General features: G+C 39.6%; 2 protein-coding genes across 3 annotated transcripts in view; one reads left to right on the top strand and one right to left on the bottom strand.

Moving 5' to 3' along the window:
• Positions 1–9,564, top strand: part of ccdc80 (coiled-coil domain containing 80) — a 38,779-nt gene extending 29,215 nt beyond the window's left edge. Inside the window, exons 7-9 of the mRNA XM_012956921.3 lie at positions 5,245–5,348; positions 6,749–6,829; positions 8,399–9,564. Of these exons, the coding sequence (XP_012812375.1) occupies positions 5,245–5,348; positions 6,749–6,829; positions 8,399–8,751 (538 nt within the window). The 3' untranslated portion in view covers positions 8,752–9,564. The remainder of the gene's footprint in view (positions 1–5,244; positions 5,349–6,748; positions 6,830–8,398) is intronic.
• Positions 9,565–11,000: 1,436 nt separating this feature from the next.
• On the bottom strand, positions 11,001–25,255 carry slc35a5 (solute carrier family 35 member A5). 2 transcript variants are annotated; one of them, XM_002935785.3, is made up of 7 exons: positions 24,982–25,255; positions 23,840–24,001; positions 22,108–22,206; positions 20,213–20,340; positions 19,195–19,262; positions 14,976–15,723; positions 11,001–11,875 (listed from the first exon to the last, which is right to left on the bottom strand). In XM_002935785.3, exons 2-7 carry the CDS (start codon positions 23,976–23,978, stop codon positions 11,807–11,809), a joined length of 1,251 nt encoding a protein of 416 aa, XP_002935831.2. In that variant the 5' UTR covers positions 23,979–24,001; positions 24,982–25,255; the 3' UTR covers positions 11,001–11,806. The 2 variants fall into 2 exon arrangements, with proteins under 2 accessions (XP_002935831.2, XP_031752663.1); XM_031896803.1 differs by lacking the exon at positions 24,982–25,255 and adding an exon at positions 24,663–24,859.
• Between the last annotated feature and the right edge of the window lie 64 nt (positions 25,256–25,319).

Below are 25,319 nucleotides of genomic sequence, written 5' to 3'. Positions count from 1 at the left end.
GTTATTTTTTTTTCAGGATGTTCCTGGGAAGGTTAGAATAATCTGTGTACAGAATACAGATATCCAGCCACTTTTGAACTGTACCCAAATGATTATGATTAAAAACCATAATCATCTGTGTATTGTGGTATTTCTTATTACATTTGCTCAATAATAAGTAGTGGTTGAAGTGACGCAATAGATGCTTTTCCACTACACAGAATAGTGTGCTGCCCCCATCCATATGTTTTTCTAAGGGTTCCTCAACCTAAAACTTTTTTTGGCATAATGAAAAATGTGCTCATAGCCACGTTGTCAAGTCGGCTCGTCATCACATTGAGGTTTGGCACAAAATTTAAAATAAAAGGATGCCGAATACCCGAGTTCAGTCCCAAGTAGAGGCCTTACTCTGGGTGTGCTTAAATTGCTATTTTGATTTGATCCTTCAGTTCCTGACGTTTCTGCTCTGATTCTGACTTCACTGCTCACTGCCTGCACTACCTTGTGCCTGAATCTAGACCTTCAACCTCTTAACCCTTGGATACCATGTTCTGGATTATTACTGTCTGCCTGAACCTTTGCTTCCTCCTTGGTTCTAACTTCTATCCCTGGTAGGGCTGAGACACTAAGCAACTTTCCAATATGCATTATTGGGAACGGTCGGGTTCGGGTTGGGAACGGTCGGGTTAGGGTCGGGTCGAAGTTTTCTCGACCCCCTCATCACTAATGCAGAGCATAAAAACATTCAGATTTACCAGCAAGCAGTAACATATATAAATAACTTGGACTTGAAATTTGCATTTTATTTCATGATGCAAAAGACATTTCTTTGAATGAAGAACTGGTTTTCATATCTTTCTTTCACTAGACATAGCAGAGTGCCGCTTCCCACTCAGTCTTTGATTTTGGTGACATGGTCTATTTTTCCAAAGACATAGTGAGTGCAACCAGGCAAGGAATGCCACAGCTGAGTTAACTGCTGCACCATCAGTGGTAGTTTGTGGGTGAAGTTAGGGAAAGGGAGCCGAATGCTGAGGGTCACAGAGCTATCATATGCTGGGCAGTTGCTGTGCTAACATTGTAATTGAATGCTGAGGCCATAGTGCTATTCTTTGCAGTGAGGGGTTGCTAGTACGGTAGTCAGAGAACTACTCGCAGTACTAGTCACTGCTTGAGGTAACAGTGTAATTGTGTGCAGTGACTTGGAGTCACAGTGATCCTGTGCTGAGAATAAGGTTTCTGGGAGTAGGGCAAGATTTAAACTGTAGGTGCCCCTAGGCCTGTATGGTTCGTCTCCCTCTCCCCTGCAACAAATGCATGCACACATCTGCATAGTTTTTTTTTTCCACACTGAGCACTAGGGATTGGTGCACCCGAGATTTAGTGAGCTATCAAATCTCTTGATCCCCAGTACTTTCTACCGAATTCATATGCGGCTGGACAGCATGCCGTCCCTAAAATGCCATCCCTATGCTGTCCTTTCCACAAATCTGGGCCTGTCTGAGAGTCACTATATAGTTTATGCTGGGTGTCACAATGCAGTTCTATACTGGAGTTCCTTGGAGTCATTGTCCTGTACTATGCTGGAGTGAGTTTTGTTAGGTGTTGCAATGTGTTTTATTGGTAGGAATCATAGTGCTCTATGTTTGATGTTTGCTAACAGTTACAGTGTAATTTTTTGCTGAAAGTGACAATGTTGTCCTATAGTAGATTAACTGCGTATGTGTATATGGTATGTATGGTAGTAGTCACTATGCTTTTCGATGCTGAAGTCAAAGCAGTTTTATGTTTAGAATTTATAAGAGTCATAGTCATGGTAAAGGGCTGCTGGCTGTTACAGTGCCGTTACATTGCAAAATACAGCCAGTGTCAGACTGGAGTTTCTAGGGCCCAATAGAATATCCAAGATTCACCACAGGTATGGGATCCAGTTAATCAGAATTTTAAGAAGGATCTATCCCATAGACTCCATTATAAGCAAACAGTGATGAGCAAAACTTTTCACCAGGTTTCACCATGAAAAGAACACCCATAGACTCCAATGCTGACAGGAAAAGTTACGGGGTAAAAAAAAAGCTGTGAAAAAAATGGCCAATGACTTCAATGCATTCCTCTAGGGGGGTGTGGGGGCCCCTGGGACAGCAGCCCTGGTAGGCCCTGCACCCCCCAGTCTGACCCTGTTGCTGATTCACCTATTTCCAGACAATATATAGGGGTTATATGACTCAAACACTTTTACTGGAAAAATACTGAGTACTGTACTTAGTATATAAAGGTTTCCCAGCCATGTGGAGCATCTACAGCTGGTATATGAGTTAATGATTCAAGAATAAAATATTCGTAGCAGACTAGCCCCCAAGTCCCAGGTCAATTTATGTAAGACATATTTAACCAGTCTGATATTCTGCAGTTGGCTAAGAGCTAGCCTGCCTTCCTTTAGACTTTTTTTAGTGTGTACTTGTGTAATTTAGAGAACCAAATAAATACAAGGAAATCTCTGTAAAAAAAGAGCCTTGGTTTAATTAGGCTTTGAGTAATCTAATCTTTTACATCATACAAAGTAGCTATGGGTCTCACTAAGTGCTAACAAAGTGAAAGCAATGAAATGGTCCTTTCACTGGTCAAGTCTTTTCCGTATATACTATGGGGAAACACTGTTTTTTCCATCCAGAATTTTTTAGATAGTTGTAACTTTTATTTCATGCAAACTTTCCAGGAGCAGGGGGAGGTGGCCACATGAGTCTACTTTGCGTCGAGCCCATTTGAAGATTTTTTTGCAGGGGGGAATGGCACAGAGCAGTTACACCACTGTAATTCACATATCCATCTTTATATGTCCCCATGCAGGAAAACCAAAATTTTGTGTGACATTTTAAACACACCCAATTACAGTACTAGTCCTAGAACAAAATAGGAGTAATTTTTTATCCTGGTGGGGGCACATACAAGAGCATACTTGTTCATTTGCAAGTATTTGCACTAACTTTGCATGTTGCTCGGCACTGAATGGAGGATAAAAAATCTGGGGCTCAGTGACAAGCAAAGTGCTAGGAGGCACAGCTAGCCCTGTCCTTACCACCTGCCTTACCACCTAAATGCCTCCCCCACCCACCATTTACTAATACAGTGCTGAGTAGCACAGACAGTGCTATATTTATCCACTTGACTTGTGTTTGCAAATGAGCCCTATTATGTAATTATAAATATAGCTAATAAAACAACATTTAGTAACAGTTCTGTACATGCAAGGCAAACATCCGATTGGGAACCCTTGCAAACTCTTCTTCCTAACAATTTTGTGGTGAAGCTGCATAAATGTTAGCTATACCTTGCCTGAACACATAGTAAATGCATATGAAAAGGCTAGTGGTAGGACTCCCTATTCTGGTCAGCCCAAGGCAAATGGCCCTTTTACTCATTTATTACAGCTCCCATGCAATGCTGAGGTAATAAAGGTAGATCCAGGTAGGATCTATTATTCAGAATGTTTTGGCCTTGGATTTCCTGGATAAGGGATCTTCCCATAATTTGAATCACCATACATAAAGTCTGCTGAAAATCATTTAAACATTAAATATATACTATAGTTAACACTGGCAATTGGCACAGGTGTAATAATTATACTCCCCAATATTGGTAGGATGCTTCCATCCCAAAACAACCATAGAATCAAAGCCGAAGAAATAAATGAGATTTAGAACACATCAATCTTATATAAAAAGATAAAAAAAAGTGCTGTTTATTTGACCAGTTACTCAATTCAGCATCCCAGAGCACAACCCCATGTGCAGCAAATTTATCAAACATATAAACATTAAAAACCATGCAACTGGTGTTGCATAAGATAAAACATGGTACTAATGGTACAGTACGAATACAATGAACACTATTAAACATTAAATAAACCCCATAGGTTAGTCTCGCACCAATATGAATTCATGCAGCTTAGTTACAAGTACAAGGTACTGTAGAAAAGAGGAAATCATTTTGAAAATGAAAATTATTTGCCTAGAATGGACTCTATGGGAAATTACATTCCCTTAAATTGGAGATTTCTGAAAAATGTGATTACAAATACTGTTTGTTTTAAAAATAATTTGGAACCACAGTGTGTCTGGAAGCCCACCTTCTATCTGTAGCCCCACTGAACACCCCTACCCCCCCCCCCCCCCCACTGGGTATTTTCCCAGTGTCCTGGCTGCCCAGTCCAACCCTGCTTGGGTAAGGTTGGTGAAAGTTGTACTTCTCCAACCCCTTTAAGCAGATAATAGGATAAACACAAACATAGGTTTAGGTTCATGTGCCAGCCTGGAAGTGACAGTGACTTCACTTCACTTAAGACTCATTTGACCATCATGTGTGTGGCCAAACACCACATATTTAACACATTCTCCCCTGCACTTTTCTGCAGAAATGCAAGATGATGTACTACATTCTACATCATTTCTCTGTAACTTTTTACTGAAAGCAAAAAGAGTTTTTCTTCAAAATGCAGCCAGCAAATTCCAGTTTCTGAGCAAATGTTCTGTTAGCTTTTCACTTTTTCTGTCAATAAATACACAAGTATTAATGAGCCTTAGTTTTAACTTGCTGTGTTTTTAATAATGGAAATTTCTGTCCCTTGTTGCTTGTTGTCTTTAGAGAGCTAGCCTTGGTCCAATTATATAGTGAATAATGTACCCCCTATTGTAAAAGGGGCATATTATAAGTCACTGAGGAGTTGAGTGACTGTATAAAGGCATGAGGGAAGGTCACCCTTTCTTTCTAGATTGAAGTTAGTTTACTACTGCTGCTAATGCTGTTAATTATCATTTAGCAATAGTTCTCAGTGCCAGGCCTAGAGGTATTTGTGCCCAGGCATGTACTTTTTGTCTTAGCTTCCACTCCCCCCCTCCAACTACAACAGAGCCACATGCAAACCTCCTCTCAGCAGCAGCACCCCTCATCCACCTACCAACACCCTGCGATGGACCACTCCAGCTCACCTTTTCCAGAGCAAGGCAGGGTGGGAGTGCCAATGGAGTGACCATAGAGCAATTTTTTTCTCAGTTGTGCCATAAGTAGCTGCCTACCCCTTATTTTTTCCCTCAGCCGGACCTTCCTGCATATCATTGGATGAGCTCCTTCTGACTTTAGCTTTGGCTGTTGCTGTCACCTTCCTTTACCTAAGAAGACATATTATGTACATATTTTGAAACCTAGACAGTTGAATACCTGCAAAAGTGCAAATCGAGAAACCTGATATTTTTACAAATGTGTTTGCAGGTTCCGCTGGAGACGAAGACTACTTGTTATTTCTGCTCCAAACGATGAAGAATGGGCCTATCAGCAGCAGCTTTATGCACTGACTGGACAAGCATGTAATATGGGTATGTTATATGTGCTTGCCATAAATACATAGTAGATGTATATTGTAATAGCAGAGAAAAAGAGTAATAGGCTTTTTGTGAATGCAAATGTACTGTGCAAAGTGCAATTTCAAGTGCCTTGCCATGTTTTTATTAGCGATATATCATTTTCCCCAAAATACCAGCATAATTGCGCTACACAAGTGGAAACTACACAAGTGCGGCCAATGCACAATTATGCTAACATTTTGACCTCTCCAAACAACTGGTAAAACAGTACATAGTAATATTACATTCACTCTGTACCAATAAGCAGTGGCGTATCTATAGAGGAAGCAGAGGTCTGCTTCCTCAATAGAAGTAAAAAAATCCCCCCCTTTCCACTTTCCTACCTGCGGCCAGGAAGGGGGATGTGGTGGGTGAGAGGCTCCAGTGGGGGGCATGTAGTGAATACCTCCCAACATTTTAAAAATGGAAAGAGGAACAAAAAGAAATGCTGCGTGCAGCGCGGCAAATGTTTTTTGACTATGCCCATTTTTGAGACCACACCCCCTAAATACCACTCATATTTGACTAAATTTGTCAGGTTATTTAAAGTTTGAACACATTTCTGGGGGTTTTGGGGGTCTTGTTTTATGTGTGAGCAGCAGGCCCAGGCTGGAATTCAAAATAGGCTCTAGCATTTCAAGTACGCAGGCCCAGTAATTGATTGTAAAGCACTGCATAACTTGCTGCTGTTACATAAATGATGATAGTCACTACTTTGCTGTAATATAGGGGGCAGTAAAACAGAGATAGGAGAATTATTTAACTGAAGCAGCCTGATAATTCAGATATTGTGGTAGAAACACTCGTTATCAATATATATTATTGGTTGTATTGGTGGATTTTCTGTTGAAAGATGGGCTGCATTGCATGCATAGTTTGGAAAAAATTAAGAAACATACAAATTGAGAACCTTCCCTGTTTATTCAGCACATGTTCTGTGGTCTCCACCTAGTGGCAGTAAGATACAATGATAGCAATACTGTAATAATACCTGGACAGCTCTGTAAGGCTGTGTCTCTAAAAGGGTGCTTTTAGAGAGTTAATCTGTGTATTTAGAAAGGTCTGCCAGAAGAAATATCATCCTTTATTTAACACTCACTTGGACTGGGTGGAACACATCCAGGTGGTAAAGAATTTCAGTTGTGAATTGGAAAATGCAGTTAGAATTGGAAAAAGAATGTAAAGAAAATGTAAAGAGATGACAATATTTTTACACCTAAAACGGGAGTGCAAATACTACTTAGCCAAGCACTGGTTTGAGAACTGTGTTAAAATATTATAAAAAAAAAAATACAACCTTCACATGAATAAAACTCTAATTCTGCGGTGCATATTATATTCATAACAATGTTCTTTTTTTAACCTTTAACTAGGACTTCGTCACCTTGCAGTGCTAAAAATGGTGGGCATGGGAGTTGATGCAAATGGGGTATTAGAACTCTACCCTATCAACGGTAAGTATATTTAAGCTATCCATGTTTTTTTACCTATAGAAACTATAATTGTATTTCTATATTAACAAAGCTAATGTTAAATAGGTGGTTCACATTTACATTAACTTTTAGTATGGTATGGAATGACCAATTCTAAGCAACTTTTCAATTGGTCTTTATTACTTTTTTGCTTTCGTTTTTGAATGATTTGCTGCCTTCCAATTCTTTCCAGTTTTCAAATGGGGGTCACTGACCCTAGTAGCCATAAAACTAGTGCCCTGTGAGCCCTATAAATATGTCAGTCTCTCATTCATACCACTCCCTGGTTGCTAAGCTAATTTGAACCCTAGCAACCAGACAACTGCTAAAATTTTCGTAATGGAGAGAGGTTGAACAAAAGTAAAATTAAAAAAAAAAAAAGACCAATTGCAAATTGTCTAAGAATATTTTATACATAATTCTCTCAAAATACAACTAAGTTTCCTAAAAGGAAATCTCAACCCAAAAAGGGGTTTTTGTTACTGGTTTTTTTTCTTTTAATAACAAAATAAAATCTAATTCTAAACAACTTTCCAGTTTACAGTTATTAATTGTTTTAAAGTTGCAAATGTGATTTAGCTGTATAAGGCAGTTTGTATTCTCTGCACTTCTGGCTCTGACTCTTGAGACCATGCAGCATAAGGCAGTTGATTAAAAGACCTGGAAGAGTACAAAGTTGTGCCACATTGATTTAAGAGTCAGAACCAGTGGGGTATTGCTTTCAATTGCAATTACTTTCACAAATAATTTTAAATAATTATAACACTAAGGGGATAATATAATATAATTTGCAACATTTTCTATAGATTTAGTTATTTTATAGTCACCTGTTTAAAAGCACCTGGACAAACATTTTTATTCTACTCCATAGGTGCCTGCTTTAAAGGGGTGGCTCACTTTTCCAACTTTTCAGTTGGTCTTCATTTCAGGCTACAGTGTTACTTTTATAATTACTTATCTTTCTATTCAGACCGGCTCCAATTCATATTCCTGTCTCTCTTTCAATCCACTGCCTGGTTGCTCCACTGACTTGAGAGATGGTCGCACCACCCACATCAAACTATTGAGAATAATTGTGTAATGTGCAGGAGGAGTAATAAATACAAATATAATGAAATAGTCAATGAAATAATTAAATATTGTGATCTCAAAAGAACTCCAATAAGATCCTGCACCATTCCCACAGAAATCAAACAAGGCAGAAGGATTCCAGGATAAAACTAAAACTTAACTTTTCTTAATCACATTAAAATTCCCAAATATCATCCCTCCATATGTGTATAAATAAAACTAGCATTGGATAAAGAATTATTACTCCATAAGGGAACCTCAGGAAGATCAAGTAAGAAAGTAATTTTGTACCTACCTATAATGCACTGAATGTGCCATTTTCCCTTTAACCAAGTATACAGCACGAAAAAAACGAAAGTAAATACAGGAAACCTTAGCAACCATATAGCTGCAAAATACCAAACTGGAGAGTTGCTGAATATAAAGCCAAATAATTAAGAACAATATAATTGTTTTTTTTACATTTTTATTCCACTCCAGGAAGCTCCAGTGTTGAAAGGGAAGATCTTACATCTGGTTTGGTAAAAGACATAAGAAACTATTTTCAAGTCAGCCCAGAATATTTCTCCATGTTGCTTGTTGGCAAAGATGGCAATGTGAAGTCATGGTATCCTTCTCCAATGTGGTCCATGGCTATTGTGTATGATTTAATAGACTCCATGCAACTCCGGAGACAGGAAATGGCTATTCAGCAATCACTGGGGATGCGGTGCCCAGAGGATGAGTATGGTGGTTACGGCTATCACCATGGTTACCCCCATCAGGGTTATGAGGAAGGATACCAGGATGATTATCGACACCATGAAGGATACTACCACAGATATCAAGACTAACCAAAAGGAAAGAAAAATCACATATGCAAAGGGTAAAAAAAAAAAAAAAAAAGAGTCTTGAAAAGGATCTAGAAGTGTAAATGACAATAAAATTGCTCTTTCTTTAGCACAGCTGTAAAAATAACATATTTTGTAGATTTTTTTTAAGAAACTGGTTTGGACCATGACTGCTAAGAATTATTTTCCATTGTTAATGGCAGCATATCATGTAGTTTAGGCTACTTTATTCTTTATATAGGAATATACTTTTACATGTATTTATTGGAAAAAACACTTGGATTCACACAGCATCACACACATAGCCGTGGAGCTAATTAAACTTACATACAGTGTTTATGGGCTCTTCTGGCCCTTAGCTTGTTCAAAAGGTGCTTTGTGTGCAAGTGTTTTCCTTGCATGTGTTTTACCAGCATCACCTCTTCTTTTCGTAAAACAAATTCCTACTTTTCATAGATAAATGTGAGAACTTTACGTGTGCACCTCTTGCAAGGCTGTATTATCCATAGTGGTAGCAGGGGGTGAATGGTTGCAATGGTTATAATTTGGGCGCATGAATCTTAATTTTGGCACAGGGGCATTAACTAAACTCTGCATAAATGGGAAAGGTAGCTGAGAATGTATAAAGTAATGTGTGGAAAAGTACAATATCGAGGCTTTGCAACTAATGGACAAATGTAGGGCATATTGTTGGCCTCTCTAAGATCAAAATGCAGACACAGGTTATGCTATTCATATATTTATGTCCAATTAAACATCATCAGTGTAAGCCATGGACAATTTCTTGTTTATTTAATAAAACAAGGACTGTAAAGATGTTTGGTGTTGTGCCTTTAATACAGATCAAATGATAATACAACAAATGGAAGCACTATGTAGAGAATTGAGATATTCCAAGCATTCCATTGTGTGGCTCCGAAGACATCTCAACCCTTACTGATACCTCTAAACATATATAGTTATAGGGGATTTATGCAGAGGCTATTAAAAGCAGGTAGGATGCATGACTCCAGCCTAACTCCAGTCTCACACCATGTTGTACAACAACCATTATTAATATGTGCAAAGTTGTCTCTATGACGGAAGTTCATTTCACTCAGATATAAAGTGATTGTGCAAAGTTGATCTGAACATGTTTGTGTCCTGTATGCCAGCAGATGGGTATTCCCAACCTAAATACAAATATGATGGAAGGTGGTGTATTTGGTCAATAAAAGATGTAGTGCATAGCCCCTTTGGGCTGTTACACCTGCCGAGGCACATCCATTTCAGTAGATGAATGACTAGTATAGTATTTTTGAGGCCTTAGTTATTGTTGTGAAACTACATTTCGGTATATTTAAGGGGTTTATGTTGATCCAAGTGGACCCTCTGGTTAATGTGGTGGTTCAACTTCAGGTTAACATCATTTCTGTTGGACTTAATTTTTTATTTTACATAGTTTTTTAATCTGCCTTCCTCTTATGACTCTTTCCAGTTTTTAAATAGGGGGCCCCAGCAGCCATAAAACGATTGCTCTGTGAGGCAACAATTTTATTTTTGATTCATATTCCTGTCTCTCTTTCAAACCACTGCCTGACTGCTATGTTAAATTGGACTCTAGCAACCAGATAGCTGCTGCAATTGGCAACTGGAGATGTGAACAAAAAGCTATATAATTCAAAAACCACAAATAGAATACCCTAGCTCAGTCATAGTGATTTGTTCTTCATTGAAAGGGTAAGTTAAATTTGATCAGGTTGATGTTTAGCTGAGCACTAATCTAATGAAAATTTCCTAAGGAAAATATTTCCTTTCACACATCACCCTACAATACCCTACAATGAGAGCAAAATTACTTCTGTATTCTCAGACTGCCACTAGTAAACTCATTACACTGCACTGCTTCTACATTTCATGTAATTAGGGTGAAAGTAAAGTCTAATCTGTATATTTAAGGTTACTTGTGTACAGAGTATATGCAAGTTAAAACAAGTCAGAAGACTTAGGAGAATAGTGAAGAAGCAAAAAACTAAAATTCTCACCAGTAGTGTGGATTTTGTTTCCCTAACTGTCAGTAGCTAGCATATTATCAGCAGCCCTTCTGCTTTAGTACAGAGGTGGCATCATTAATTGCTTGTCTAATTAAAGCTAATAAAGGATATTAAGTGTATAATTAAGATCTGCAGCATGAAGCCACCACTTTGTGTATCTGCATTTTTCATAGCATGTGTATCTACAGCACAGTCGCTCACAAACCAGAGAGAACACCGTTTCATTTTCTAGGATTTAATACTATTTTCTTTTCAGCGTTAATGTAAAGGGATGACCTATTTTAGACATACAAAAATATTAAAATCCAAGGCACATTTGTAATATTAATTCATCTAGTGCACACAATATCCCATTACAGGTATGGGGGTTTGTTATCTGGAAACCTGCTATCCAGAAAGCTCAGAATTACTGGAAGTCCATCTTCCACAGACTCCGTTCTAATCAAATAATCCCAATTTTTAAAAATTATTTTCTTCATCTCTGTAATAATACAACAGTACCTTGTACTTGATCCCAACTAAGCTATAATTAATCCTTATTGGAGGCAAAATAATCCTATTGGGTTTATTTAATGTTAAAATCATTTTTATGTAGACTTAAGGTAAAGAGATCCAAAGTAAAGAATGACCCCTTATCCGAAATCCCCAGGTCCCAAGCATTCTGGATAAGAGGTTCCATACCTGTACAAATCTTTTCCAAGAGAGACTGCAAGCAAGAAAACACGTTGTAAAAATATTTTGATTTCCCCTGATGCTCTGGCAGCTCAACTGGTGCTGAAAGTCCTAGCGGGAAGAAGTTCTCCAACTGTGGTACCAAAACAGATGTTATAATGCAAGTGTTTCTCAAGTTCAGATATGTCCTGTGCAACCAAAAGGAGATGATTTAATACTGAACTGAAAAAAGTGCACCCTGTGCAAATCATAAATTAAGTTTAGGGTCAAAGTTCTATGTTATTCCCCCTCTTGTGCTACAAGTTCCACTGCTTTTTTCCAGGCGCTTGACATTAGTATATGATTTTGCTTTGCTAGAAGATTTCTTCATCAGTCTCAGAGTCTTCATTTGCTGCAGTCAGCTTCTCAAGCTCCTGGCCATCCTATAATGGAGAAACAATCAAAGAATTTTAGTTTATAAGACTAATCCTTCAATTTTAAATTAAAATGTGGAACAGTTAACGGACGAAAAGACAAAATGACAGAGCCTCACGCAATTATTTTAAGTCTATTGTACCATTATGCTACACTTTCACTTTAGACTCTGTGATACAAATGATAGAATAATTGTAGAAGTTTAAGCTGCCGTACAGAATCCGGTACATCTCCCTGTGGGCCATCACCCTTAAGTATACTTTAGAGCAGTGCTGTCCAACTGGCGGCCCCTCTGTGTGGCCCCCCACCTGTCTGGCTGCTTTGATGGCTTACTCTTGTGTAAACTTTAAATGGTATCAGTACTGAGATAACTGCCCCCCCTGCATGGTTCTCACCTCAGATTCAGGCTGTAATCAGGCTGTATTGTTTAAATATGTAATCCCCTGTGTTGTTCACACCTTTTAATCTCTGCATTGTTCACCCCCTGCAGTGTTCACACCTCAGTTCACACCTCAGGCTCAGGCTGTTCCCCTGTTCACACCTCAGGAGCAGTAGAAACCCACAAATAATCCCTGCACTCTACAAAAAGAACATATACTGAGGTGGTACTGCAATTAAAAAGTTTTTTAATATATAGTTATTGTGCAGACTGTAGGAGCAGTGCCAGCATTGTGTCACTGTAGGCTGCCTGTGTGTGCCATACACACAGGCAGCCTAGGGCAAGCAGAGTATGGCACACACAGGCAGGGTAGGGAAGGCAGAGTATGGCACACACAGGCAGGGTAGGGAAGGCAGAGTATGGCACACACAGGCAGGGTAGGGCAGGCAGAGTATGGCACACACAAAGGCAGGGTAGGGTAGGCAGAGTATGGCAGGCAGAGTATGGCACACACAAAGGCAGGGTAGGGTAGGCAGAGTATGGCACACAGGCAGGGTAGGGTAGGCAGAGTATGGCACACACAGGCAGGGTAGGGGAGGCAGAGTATGGCACACACAGGCAGGGTAGGGCAGGCAGAGTATGGCACACACAAAGGCAGGGTAGGGTAGGCAGAGTATGGCACACAGACAGGGTAGGGTAGGCAGAGTATGGCACACAGGCAGGGTAGGGCAGGCAGAGTATGGCACACAGGCAGGGTAGGGCAGGCAGAGTATGGCACACACAGGCGGGGTAGGGAAGGCAGGGTATGGCACACACAAAGGCAGGGTAGGGTAGGCAGAGTATGGCCACAGGCAGGGTAGGGCAGGCAGAGTATGGCAGGTTTTTGCTGTACTACAACCATTAATATGGGTATGGTCATGTGATAACATGGGTGTGGTTTCAAGTGGGTGTGGTTTAAAAAAGGGGAGTGGTCAAAACTGGCATCCATTATCGGCCCTCCACCACGTAGGTCGGAAAAATTCCGGCCCTCGGTACAACAGAAGTTGGACAGCACTGCTTTAGAGGAAGACATTTCTTTAAAAAAATGAAAGCAGTTTTACAACCTTAGTCCCCCTCCAGAGGCCTTCTACCACCCTCACTAATTACATCACTGCAGACCACCAATACTTACTGGTTTGCTGCACCTGTAATTAAAACAAAGAGTGATGCAGTGTGGTTGGCAGGCACCATCTTACACAATGGTGAGATTCAAGATCAGGTGGCATCTGGAAGGGGCATATAGCTGTAAAAGTATTTTACTTTAAACCATAATAGTGTTGGAGCTGCAGGACATAACAATATAATACAGTGGTTCTCAACCTTCCTAATGCCACAACCCTTTAAATACAGTTCCTCATGTTGTGGTGACCCCCAACCATAAAATGATTCCTAAGACCATCGGCCTAGAACCAGGCAGCCCTGAGTTATGCAATCCACTTTTACCAGTGAATAACAGCACAGCTCCGGCCTTGCTGCTAACTGTGAATTCCGCATGTTCCTGGTTTCAACTGCACACATAATCAAAAAAAGGGTTTCGATTTGTACTCCCCCCTTTGGTCTCAGCAGAGGCCACAAATATTAAAAAAAAATTAATGCAAAACAGATATGCAATATGTAAGAATGCACAGAAAAATATGCCCAAGTGTTGTGAATTAGGTATTAATCACATGTTTATTAACAGATCATAGTAGTGAATCTCTGGACTGCCAATACCCGGCTTATTGTAAGTCTCCTCTGTTCTAGCTATCTGTCATAGGTTTAAATCCCCATCCCCGTTACCAGTTTAGTGACACGTTTTTGCAACTAACCTTCGAGAAAAAGTTTTTGATTTGAAGACTCTGGGACTCTCTAATGACTCATCTATGCAACAGAGGGTATCGAGTAAAGTGCCAAGACAATGGGAGTGTTGGCAAGATGGCATCTCTGCATCTAAATACAGAGCAATGAGGCATACACAAGGCACGCAACCTTAGGGAACTAGGTCAGTGTCCTGGGGCACTCAAGATTTTAAAGCTGACTTCTCCTTTAAAAGGGTTGTTTACCTTTAAATTAACTTTCAGCATGATGTAAGCAGTAATAATCTGAAACTGGCCTTCATTTTTTATTTAGCTGCTCTCCAGTCTTGAATTTTAGCAGCTATCTAGTTGCTAGAGATCAACTCGGCAGTGGTTTCAGTAACAGAGTGGAAGATTAAGCATGAGGCCTGAATAGAAAGGCAAGTAATAATAGTAACAATACAGCCTCACAGAGCAATAGTGCTTTGGCTGCCAGGGTCAGTGACCCCCATTTGAAAACTGGAAAAAGGGCAGAAGGCAGCAAATCAAAGACTCTAAAAAATTAAGACAAACTGAAACATTATTTAAAAACGGACATTTTATAACATACTAAAATTTAACATACAGGTGAACTATCTGTAACACTGTTTTCGCATTATCAGTTTCTTTACTTGCCCCAGTACCTTTGTTGGTGTGACTAAAAGATACATATTCCTTCGCTTTTGGTTTAATAAAAAGCCACCTATTTTGTTTCTGGTCATGAAAATTGTAAATTGTTTTGTAACCCTTCTAGACAGGATGGCGAAAGTGGATGGTGCTTTATATTAATAAATATATAAACCAATATCTTCCTCTTTCTTGAACTTAACAAGACATCATACAGTATTAAGAAAACAATGGTTTCTAAATCCTTACCCCATTTGAGCGTTCCCATACATCTCCATTTATTATTTGGAATTTCTCTCGTTGTGTGGCACCACTGGAATCAGTAATTCTGCTTGCATTATAAATATATATAGAAAGCAGGACAACAGGCGCTTCCAGAAAGAAGTCCAGAGAAGGCTTAAAATTGAACACAAAATAGGATACAATGGTAATGATCACAGTCGTTAATTGTGCTGTAAGCACGTGAAACATGTTGTCTCTGAATTTCAATATAAAGGCCACTGTCAGTCCAACAAAGGCCGTTGAAAAAATAAGGGCAATAGAAAATCCATTGTGACCATAAAAAAATCCACAGGATTTGATTTTACTAAAGTGTTCCTCATGCAGAACCAGGGTGAGGCCATTGAACAAAACTCCGAAGACATAAAGTTTGCTGTTTTGTATAAAGATGCTTTCCGAGATCTGCTCTCCCTCCTTCAGAATTTTCTCATTGTAAATATTTGCCAATGCAGAAATCACACACTGCAGCAAGATCAGGAAGTGGCCGATGCCAAGGTGGAAATACTGAAAGTTGGCTATTGCTTTCAGGCTGACTGTGTGGGCTTCAGTGTCCAGCTTTTTGGGGTAAATGCAGCTGTTTGAGGGGGCGGAGTGAAAAAGGTGGTGATGAATGTTGACGGATACTTCTTGATGAGCAGTGTCGTTTTGTGAAGTCAGCCCCATAATGGACAGGAACAATATCAATAGGGAAGCCCACTGGACACAGGACAGCTGGCGCCTAGCAAGAGAGAAACAGCAGCAGTTTGGAGAATGTTTTTAAATTGAGACAGGAAACAAAGAATTGATGGAATTTGCTATGCCATTGAAGCTACTATGCAATCATATCACAGCTATGGGATCCCTTAAGTACCATATCATTATCCATAACCATCCTGTTGAGTTTAATATTTAAATTTTTTTAGTAGACTTAAGGTCTGCAGATCCAAATTATGAACCAGGGGTTATCCCGGAAACCCCTGGTTCCAAGCATTCAGGATAGCAGGTCCTATACCCGTACAAATCCTTGCAAAGAGAGACTGTCAGCAAGAAAATAAGTCGTACTTGAATACACTGATCTAGATGAGGAAAAAACAATATTTGCCCTTTACAGTCCAACATACTGTACAGGCATACAAAGTTATCTGGAAACCTGTTATCCAGAAAGCTCCGAATTACAGAATGACCATCAACCATAGGCTCCATTTTAAGCAAATAATTAAAATTTTAAATATTATTTACTTTCCCTCTGTAATAATAATAATACAGTACTTTGTACTTGATCCAGATTCAGATATAATTAATCCTTATTGGAGCCTAAACAATCCTACTGAGTTTATGTAATGTTTAAGTCATTTTTTTTTTTAGCAAACAAACAATGTACGGAGACCTATATTATGGAAAGATCCATTATCCGGAAAACCCCAGGTCCCAAGCCTTTTGGATAACAGGTCCTATACCTGCATATCTTACCAAGTTAACTAAGAAACTAAACTTCCATAAATTCCTTCAATTGTTTGGATGAAATAAAGTGTTATGTGTATGACTGAGAGGAATCCATTTACAATGTAGAGAGATGGAACACGTTCCTATAATACAAGCCAATAGGGCTTTCTTATCATGCTATGTAAAAGTATTTACGTAGAGATAAAAGCTTGTATATTCTTGTACAGCACTTTTAGTGTGTAAACAGTTCAAGTCGATGAGAAAAATTCAGGAGGCAAGTAAATTTCATGGATTATCTACATTTTTAAACAGCATTTTCAAGCAGCTGCTGATTTGTACACCATGATTTTAAGGCTGAAACTAAATATGTGATTAAATATGCCATTCTTTTACATGGCGATACCCTGTGATGTATAATTGATTATAATTTCATAAATAGGCCCCAACAGAGCATGCTTTTGACCACTCCGCCTTTAGGAGAACAACATCTTAATATACCTTACTTTCAGAAATCACAGTCCTCATTATGGTGAACTTGAACACTATCTTATTCGTTACATGCATTTCCAGACCCTCTACCTGAGCACCTTTTTTTCTATAATGCAGCCCCCATTTTTGTAATGTTTCTGCACTCTACTTTAGTATCAGCACATTAGTGAAATGAAGGGACAAGTGCAAGAATCAGCTGAATTGTACTGCGCTTGCTTGTTGCTCAGGGCCGGCAAGAAGGAGCTATAGGAGAGAAAAGGCTAGGTATAGTGCAGCGCACAGAAATACTAAAGGTGATCTTCTGGGGTGCAGTAAGTGCACTGTACAAGATCCAAGTAGACTGTTACAATGCAACCTGCTTGATTTAAAGGTTGCCTTGTCCAGGTCTGAGGGACTGATGATAAACCTATCAATATCAAAGCAGATAAATAATAAATAAAATATACCGTATTTTCCGGTGTATAAGACGACCCCCAACTTTTCCAGTTAAAATATAGAGTTTGGAATATTCTCGCCGTATAAGACTACCCCTCTTCCAATGCACAAATGCAGCCACCAATCACCTAACACCAACCGTGCATACACAAACACATACCGTATATAAAATTTAGAAAAATCAAATAAATCAAAATCACTGTAATTAAGCCTAAATACTAGAGTAAAAAAGCAAAAGAGAACATAGAAAAAAGGAGAAAGAGAAAAATTAAACAAGATGCAGGAAACCAACCCGTATAGCTGAACTGCAACTCACACACTACGTCGAGTCTATCAAAAAAATTTTAGGGAGAACAATGTAATACAGGGACATGGCTAATCTCTGTTGGTTTACACAATACTGGATAATATCATTGTAATGGGTCAGGTACCTCATGTAAAGTTCTGTGCGCCGTAGGTGCGGGTTGCTATGGTAACCGAGACGCTCAATGCAGGAAAAGACACTGAATGAATGGGCACGTGACGTCACTTCCGCCCCACGTGCCAGCAGAAGAGCGCAAAGAAGAGAACGGGGACTGGGCTGCACAGAGCGGGGACTGGGCTGCGGCACCCCCCCATATGCGCCGGACATAAGTAAGTACCCGGCGTATAAGACGACCCCCAACTTTGGAACTGATTTTACGGGGTTTAAAAGTCGTCTTATACGCCGGAAAATACGGTAATTTCATAGAATTTTCTTTCATTGTAAATAACAAATTGTGTCGAGTTTCACTTTAACAACAGCACACATAAAAAGATGGAAAGCTCCTCATTTGCTGGCATCATTTTATATCTTTCTGTAAATGCTCAGAGAAATCCGTGGGCGTTGCTGTGGATATGCTTCCAGGAATCATCTTGATCTAATTAGTGGTCATAAAGGCATTTCCTTTCTTTGCTTGACCAAAAGTGTGTGTTCTACTGTTGACAATGGTGAAATACTGTATTATCTTGTGAAACCCTGGAGGTATTCTTTTCTATTCTTTAGTCATACTGGTACATATGTTTCATTACATTTCTTAGGGGACCCACTGAGCCACCATGCTGACACATACACGGAAACTGAACAATCCACCACAAAGCTTGTGTTTCATTAACATACTGTACATAGGTACAAACAGTGATTTTGGGTGCTTTATCGCCTGAGCATTTAGTAACTCTCCTGGTATGAGAAAACAACCGTATTTGCTTCCCATTTATTTCAGAGGCAAGAGGCCTAGACCAGCATAGTGTGTTAATATCAAGCTGCAGGCATACCTTCAGTTGTCTCAATAGTGCCCTTAAGTCTCCCTATATTTCACCTGTTCAGATGATCAGAAGCCAAACAGGAAGAAAATACGCTGAGCTGTGTAAAGAAAGTTCCCATAATGCCTCACTCCTGCACAGACAACCAGACCAAGTGAACAAGCTCAGTTAGTAAGACTATGAGTCAGCTTCCTGCTGATTGGCTCAGATCCACATTCCTAAGGGGGGGGGAGTGAGTTCTTAGCATTCTTGAGGGGGGGAGCAGGAAAGAGCAGAGAACAGAAAGCTGTGTGTCTCTGGCACAGGAATTAGACACAAGAAATCTTTTCACAGAGAAGTCAGTGCAGCGTTTCTGTGAGTGCTTATGGCTGCATTTATATAGACCTTTCTGATAAAGCTTACTTACTTAGTTTTTACCTTTCTTTCTCCTTTAACTGGTCAGGCGATTGTCCCTCGAGCATTTAGTTGCATTTTCAAGGGACAGTCATTGACAGTCATTAACATAACTATGTAAAACCAAAACGGACTCTGTTTAAGTAGCCAGTAATTATTGTATACTTACTTTAATATGAATCTGAAGAAAAATGCTGTAGTAATGATAACAAAATTGGACAACAACACAGCCATGGCCTAAAAAAGATAAGAAAAAGTCTGGTTATTTGTGGTTTCCCCAGAAAATTGTCATTAGACTGAACAAAATAAGGACACCCTAAAATCATTATCTCTATTACTCTATGTGTATAAGAGGAGCCCTGAGCGGCAACATAGTTTTTATAAAAATAATAAAAAGACTACTCCACCCAAATATATATTTTTTTGCACAGTGAAAAACATTCTAATTCTAAGTGACTTTCCATTATGCATTAATTAGACTTTTCCCACGGAGTCAATTATAAATATAACTGCTGTTGAAAGCAGTATTTGTCTGTTCCTTTCTGGTCTGTTCCACTTGCTACTGAAAATATACTTGCAAATTACGATTATAACAATTTATCTACAGAAAAACTTTGCTTGCAATTTCTTATTCAGGTGAGTTTTTGGATGGAGTCTAGCAATGAAAGTGCACATGCAACAAAAACCGGTATTTAAAGAGGAGAAGGAAAGGTAAAAACTAAGTAAGCTTTATCAGAAAGTTTTATGTAAATACAGCGATAAGCACTCACAGAAACGCTGCACTGAGTTCTCCATCAAAAGAAACACAGGATTTCTTGTCTTCTTCCTGTGGCCAGAGTCTGCCCAGCCCTCTACTCTCTCCCTCCCTTCTCCTGGTCTCCCTCCCTTCTCCTGGTCCCCCTCCCAGAAGAATTCACTCCCCCTCCCATCAGAATGTGTGATCTATGCTAACAGCCTCTAGAGCTGCAGCAGGGAAGTTACAGGAGACCAAGCTAAAATGGCAACTGCTATCTTGAACAAACGGAGGGAGCTTCTAGGGCTATTTACTCAGGTATAGTAAAGCTTCCTGCAGAATAAATATAGCATTCTAGGTGGCACTAATGTGGCAAATCTATTGGCAGTAAAATGCCAAAATGACTTTCCTTCTTCTTTAATATTTTACATATTATGTGCAAATTCATACTTACTGGTTGCAGATAAGCTAAAATATAAAAGATGATCAAATTGTCCAAAAAGTAAAGAAATGCTGGAACAGCCCATTTCATGTACTGAAAAAATTCCTTTAATGATGCATGGCATCTAAATGAGCGTCTTTCTGAAAGAAGAAAAGAAAAGGACAGTACAGTCAATGCACTGCTCAATGGCATTAAAAAAAAAGGACAGTTCGGTACTACACAATAGCATTTAACAAAAACATGAAAAGTATGTATAAATGTCACATTTGGAAGGCTACAGCATGGGTCTCCTCTTCCTCACTGACAATAATGAGTGCTCGAAAGTGATTTTTCAGAGCAAGCTAGGTGTAGTGGCTTACATCAGAAACAGGGATCAGGCACATGAAAGGAATGCTAGGGGTGTTGCACCCCCCAAATACATACTTTTGTTTTTATTAATATTTAAAATAGGACACGTTCCAGTAGCACATTATACACAATGGATCTAGGACAAAAACTCACAAAGTTATTAGCTGCAGTTCCTATTATACTCAATGGAGGCATCATGGGCAGAATCTGTCTCTTTTGACATTAACATAAGGCTAGCACCACACCAGGTTGATTCTGCCTTGCTTGCACCTGGGACTATTGCGTTGGTGCGGGTCAAGACATGAGTTTTCCTGCTGAAATTTGCTGCTTGCCCCTGCACCATCGCAGTGGTTCCAGTTGCAGGCAAGGAAGAAGGCTGATAACAGAGTAAAGGCTGAATCAGGCCAGTGTGGCATTAGCCTAAGGGCTCTGGCACACGGGGAGATTAGTCGCCCGCGACAAAACTCCCTGTTCGCGGGTGACTAATCTCCCCAGACTGCCATCCCACCGGCGAAAATGTAAATCGCCGGTGGGATGGCATACGCGGCGGCGTGATTTCACTGAAATCGCGCCGCCGCGTATACCATCCCACCGGCGATTTACATTTTCGCCGGTGGGATGGCATTTCGGGGAGATTAGTCGCCCGAGACACGGGAGATTTGTCGTGGGCGACTAATCTCCCCGTGTGCCAGAGCCCTAAAGGTTCCTTTGTCACATGAAGGTGTTTAAGGCAAGAGAATGCAGATAAGAGGGACCTAGTTGCTGTGCTTAAGGACACCTTGGCTACCGACTATGAAAGCCCTTTTAAGCAAGTGCAATACATTCTTTTAAGACTAATTCTTGATAAAAGCAATCATAAAAGAAACCCCTGCAAGAGTTTGAGTTTCGAGCAGAAATAGATCAGCAATTTCCGTCAATTTCCCTGAATGGGCTATTGTTATAAAGAAACACTTTGGCAGCTTTGTTTTTTATTCAATTAAAAGAATAGCAAGACATTTTGAAAACAAGCCCTATTTACTTGGCTCGTGGTGGGCATAGCTGCACATTACCCTTTTAAGTTTGTTTCTTATACATCGAAAACAACCCAGTAATCCATGGTAATTCAGGGTTCCACACGTTCATGAAACATCGTGTGGTATATATTTATATTATTAAGGCCTGATGATTTGGTTATTTGAGATTCAAGAAGCAATCACAGGAAGTCCCCTTATCTGGAAATCTCCAGGTCCCATACCTGTACAAATCTTGATCCTAACTAAAATATAATGAATCAATATTGAAGGCAAAGCAGTCCTATTGGGTTTATTTAATGTTTAAATTATTGTTTAGTAGACAAAGTATGATGATCCAAATTACGGAAAGACCCCTTATCCGGAAATTCCCATGTCCCAAGCATTCTGGATAACAGGTCCCTGTAGTTTACACATTAACCTGCAAAAGTTTTAGTGTAATGCCAACTACCCAGAAAATTCAGACACAGTATTTGGATGTATAACTTATTATAAGTCATGCAGTATTTTTAGTAGTACCAGTAATGGGAGCACATGGAATGTACTTACCTTTCATTATTATCCTAACAGACATCACCATACAGAATAGGAGCTTTACTGCCTCCGCACAAACATTCACTGTGGTTGGAACATAGTCATATGTATTATCTGTAAAAGTAATTATTTGTAATTGTAAAAAATTAGATGAAAGGTGCAATTGTATTATTTCTGTATCACTTTACCAGCATGCAATCGATGCAGCAAATTCAGCCATTCCTAGATGTTATACAGATCACTGATCTCTTAGGTTTGCATCTATCTATTTTCAACAAAGGAGTAACAGATATCAATTATGATCATTCTAGTGCTGTCCCTTGAGGACCTTGCTTCAGACGGCACTTTACCATGGGCTGCATAAACCCACCAGCTCTCTCTGGCTCTCTGTCTCTACCACAGGACACCAGTGTGTAGTAAAGCAGTAGTGTTTACTGTGAGTTAACTTGTATATTACTTAACATAACCCCCTTTCCCAAGGGATTAATAACACTGGGGGGGGGGGGGGGGGGGGGGGGGGGGTGTTAGCTGTCTTCAACGAGTACCATGCATCAATGATTAAAAATGTCAATGTCACAGTTCCTCAAGCTTCTAACTGGGATTCACAAAGGAAGTGTTCTGAATATTTACAGAATAGCACAGGAACTCACAATATTTTGAATACACTTTTCGGCATTACCTATCCACTATCTTACCACCAAATTGATTTGAATAATCTGATAATATGCACTGCTGGTGAGTCTAGAGTCCAGACCCTCAAACTCGAATGCCATATCTTGTGTGACTATAGTGAATTTCCCCCAACCTGCTTTATCCACAAATCTCCCTTCCCAGAGTTATAACTCCGTACAATGCACACCTCTTTTTACTGTTTCCCTATCATCTACTAGAATCTAGACTAATATTTAGTGAATAAAGTACCCCCTTATTGTGAAATATACCAGAATTGTGCTTTCATACAGATCATTGAACTCTGACTTCAAAAATCAACAGGGAGTAATTTATTTATTATAAAACACAATTTTCAGTGAGACATTTGACAGAAATTACATCACTAAGCACCAATTATAACTGATAACATTACTAAGCACCTGTTTTTAAGGAAATAATTGACATGATATTCACAGCTTTGTAAAAATGTACACACATGTAATCCCCATGAGTGCAGTACTCAGTCCTGCTACATTTATATATATATATATATATACATATATAAAAATGTCCAGACTCATATGATAGCGGAAAAAGGAAAAATTTACTGCACCATGCAGATCAGTTACAACGTTACAAGGCTCCCGCCTCTTTATCAAATAAAAAGATAATGAACATATACCACACAAGGTATAAATAGGGGCAAGTCCATAAGCCACTCCCCCAACAAGGTAATGGATGCAAAAAGGAACATTACACAATTCCTATAATAGAATATCCATGTTCATGGGTTTTCCCTTTAGTCAGTAGTCAAAAAGATTTATTATATATATAACTGTATATGACAATAGCTACACAGTAGCTTTGTTGCCATAAACTGAATTAGTCTATTTGAAGCAAACACACCAGTTGTACTAGTGCAAAGGAACATTACATAATATTTTAGTTACACTGTTCCTTTCAGATATCAGCATCTTCCAAAAAAAAAATAAGCAAGAGAAAAATGTTTCTCTTTTAATATTACCAGATGCCTTAAGCAAGTTGTCAAGTAAATATGCCATTATTAAATGAAGGTACAAACAGCAAACAAACCAACCTTCATTTGCAGAAAATTTCACAAGTAGAACACGACTTGATCCAAGACTAACATAGGCAAAGGCAAGCAGCAACGTATGTAAATATGATCTGGAGAGCCATGCTCTGTTTAGACAGCATTTATACCACATGTTACTCATTTGATATGTAGCATTCCAACGTTCTGAAATTAGAAGGGTTAGGGAAAAAAAGTATGAGGGCTAATCACTGTTATAAATAAAATCAATTTTATTGTACTGCATTTTGATTGCAACACATTACGATTACAACACAGCAGGGCCGGAACTAGGGGTAGGCAGAAGAGGCAGCTGCCTAGGGCGCAACGATTGAGGGGCGCCAGGCAGGAGCCTCTCCTGCTACCCTTTGTGCTACTTTGTCATTGCCACCGCCGCTTGTCATTAGCGGCGGAGGCAATGACCGATCTAATTGCCCCGCCCCCCCTGCTGTGCTTTGGCGCGCATGCGCCGTTCGAGGGGGGGCGGGGAGGTGTTCGGAGTTGGCCGACCGGGTTGCCTAGGGCGCCCGGTCCGCTTGGCCCGCCCCTGCAACACAGGACAAGAAGTTGTCCCGATTTTACTTGACCCAGCTCCTCTTGAAAACCTTTGACTGTCTCTAGGATTCAGGGAATTATAGCTCAGCAGAACAGGGTTATATGGTGCCTATGCCTATGCAAAAATATGCATTTTCTGGCATTTAGTAGCCATGACAAGTAGCTGCTACTAAGGAGCTCCATGTGTATTCACCCTAAAACATACATTACAAACTTGCAACTGAAAAAAAGTATTTGTGAATCCCTTAAAACAAAGCAGGATAAATAACCTCACCTCTATAATTCTGCTTGAATCTGCAGAGCCAGCAGTACATAAAATAGTACATAAAATATTCAGAGCCAGCAATACATTAAATAGTCTTTAGAATTCCATAAGACTTATTTCATGTATATATACACAAAGCCTGCTGATGCCTGTGCTAATATTGCGGAGGCTTAGTTTAGAATAGCTAGCCTGCATGCACAGCTGTACCCATGTGGCAACAACATGCCTAGTTCTATACTAATTCACTCTGTGCTGTGAATGATCAAGTACTTGCTAAAGTCCCCTACACCCAGCGGTTTCCCCGTTAAAAGAAAAGTATTATTCTTACCTTGGGGTTTGTTAAACAAGAGCTAACACTTAGGAGACACGTCATCGATTCATTCGTAAACATACCGCTACAATCTGTAGATTACAGAACATAGCCCACGCCTACCAGTTCACTCTTCCGGGTCCACCGATTTAGCATCATGCGTTCCAAGCCTCTTTTCTCATTTACGTGACGTCAAACGTCCGTACAACAAGATTCCTGGAATGAGTTCCACACGAAACTACGCCGAAGAGTGTCTTTCTATGAAAATCACACTTCCAACTCTACGTCAACTTCTCTAACCTGTTTTCTTTTCACGCCTGCGCAGCAGCTGTTTCCGGGCTATACTCCCACGTGAT

This window comes from Xenopus tropicalis, chromosome 2, assembly GCF_000004195.4.
Source record: "Xenopus tropicalis strain Nigerian chromosome 2, UCB_Xtro_10.0, whole genome shotgun sequence".
NCBI lineage: Eukaryota > Metazoa > Chordata > Amphibia > Anura > Pipidae > Xenopus > Xenopus tropicalis.
This window is presented reverse-complemented; position numbering and strand designations above follow the sequence as displayed.

Bases quoted from the DNA above. Each gene is read 5' to 3' on its own strand.
- slc35a5 (XM_031896803.1), bottom strand. From the start codon at position 24,714: ATGTACTATTTTATGTACTGCTGGCTCTGCAGATTCAAGCAGAATTAT. The intron at 24,002-24,662 runs GTGAGGTTATTT...TTCTAATTTCAG, and splicing joins ATTCAAGCAGAATTATAGAG to AACGTTGGAATGCTACATAT. The intron at 20,341-22,107 runs GTAAGTACATTC...TTCTTCTTTCAG, and splicing joins TGTTAGGATAATAATGAAAG to AAAGACGCTCATTTAGATGC.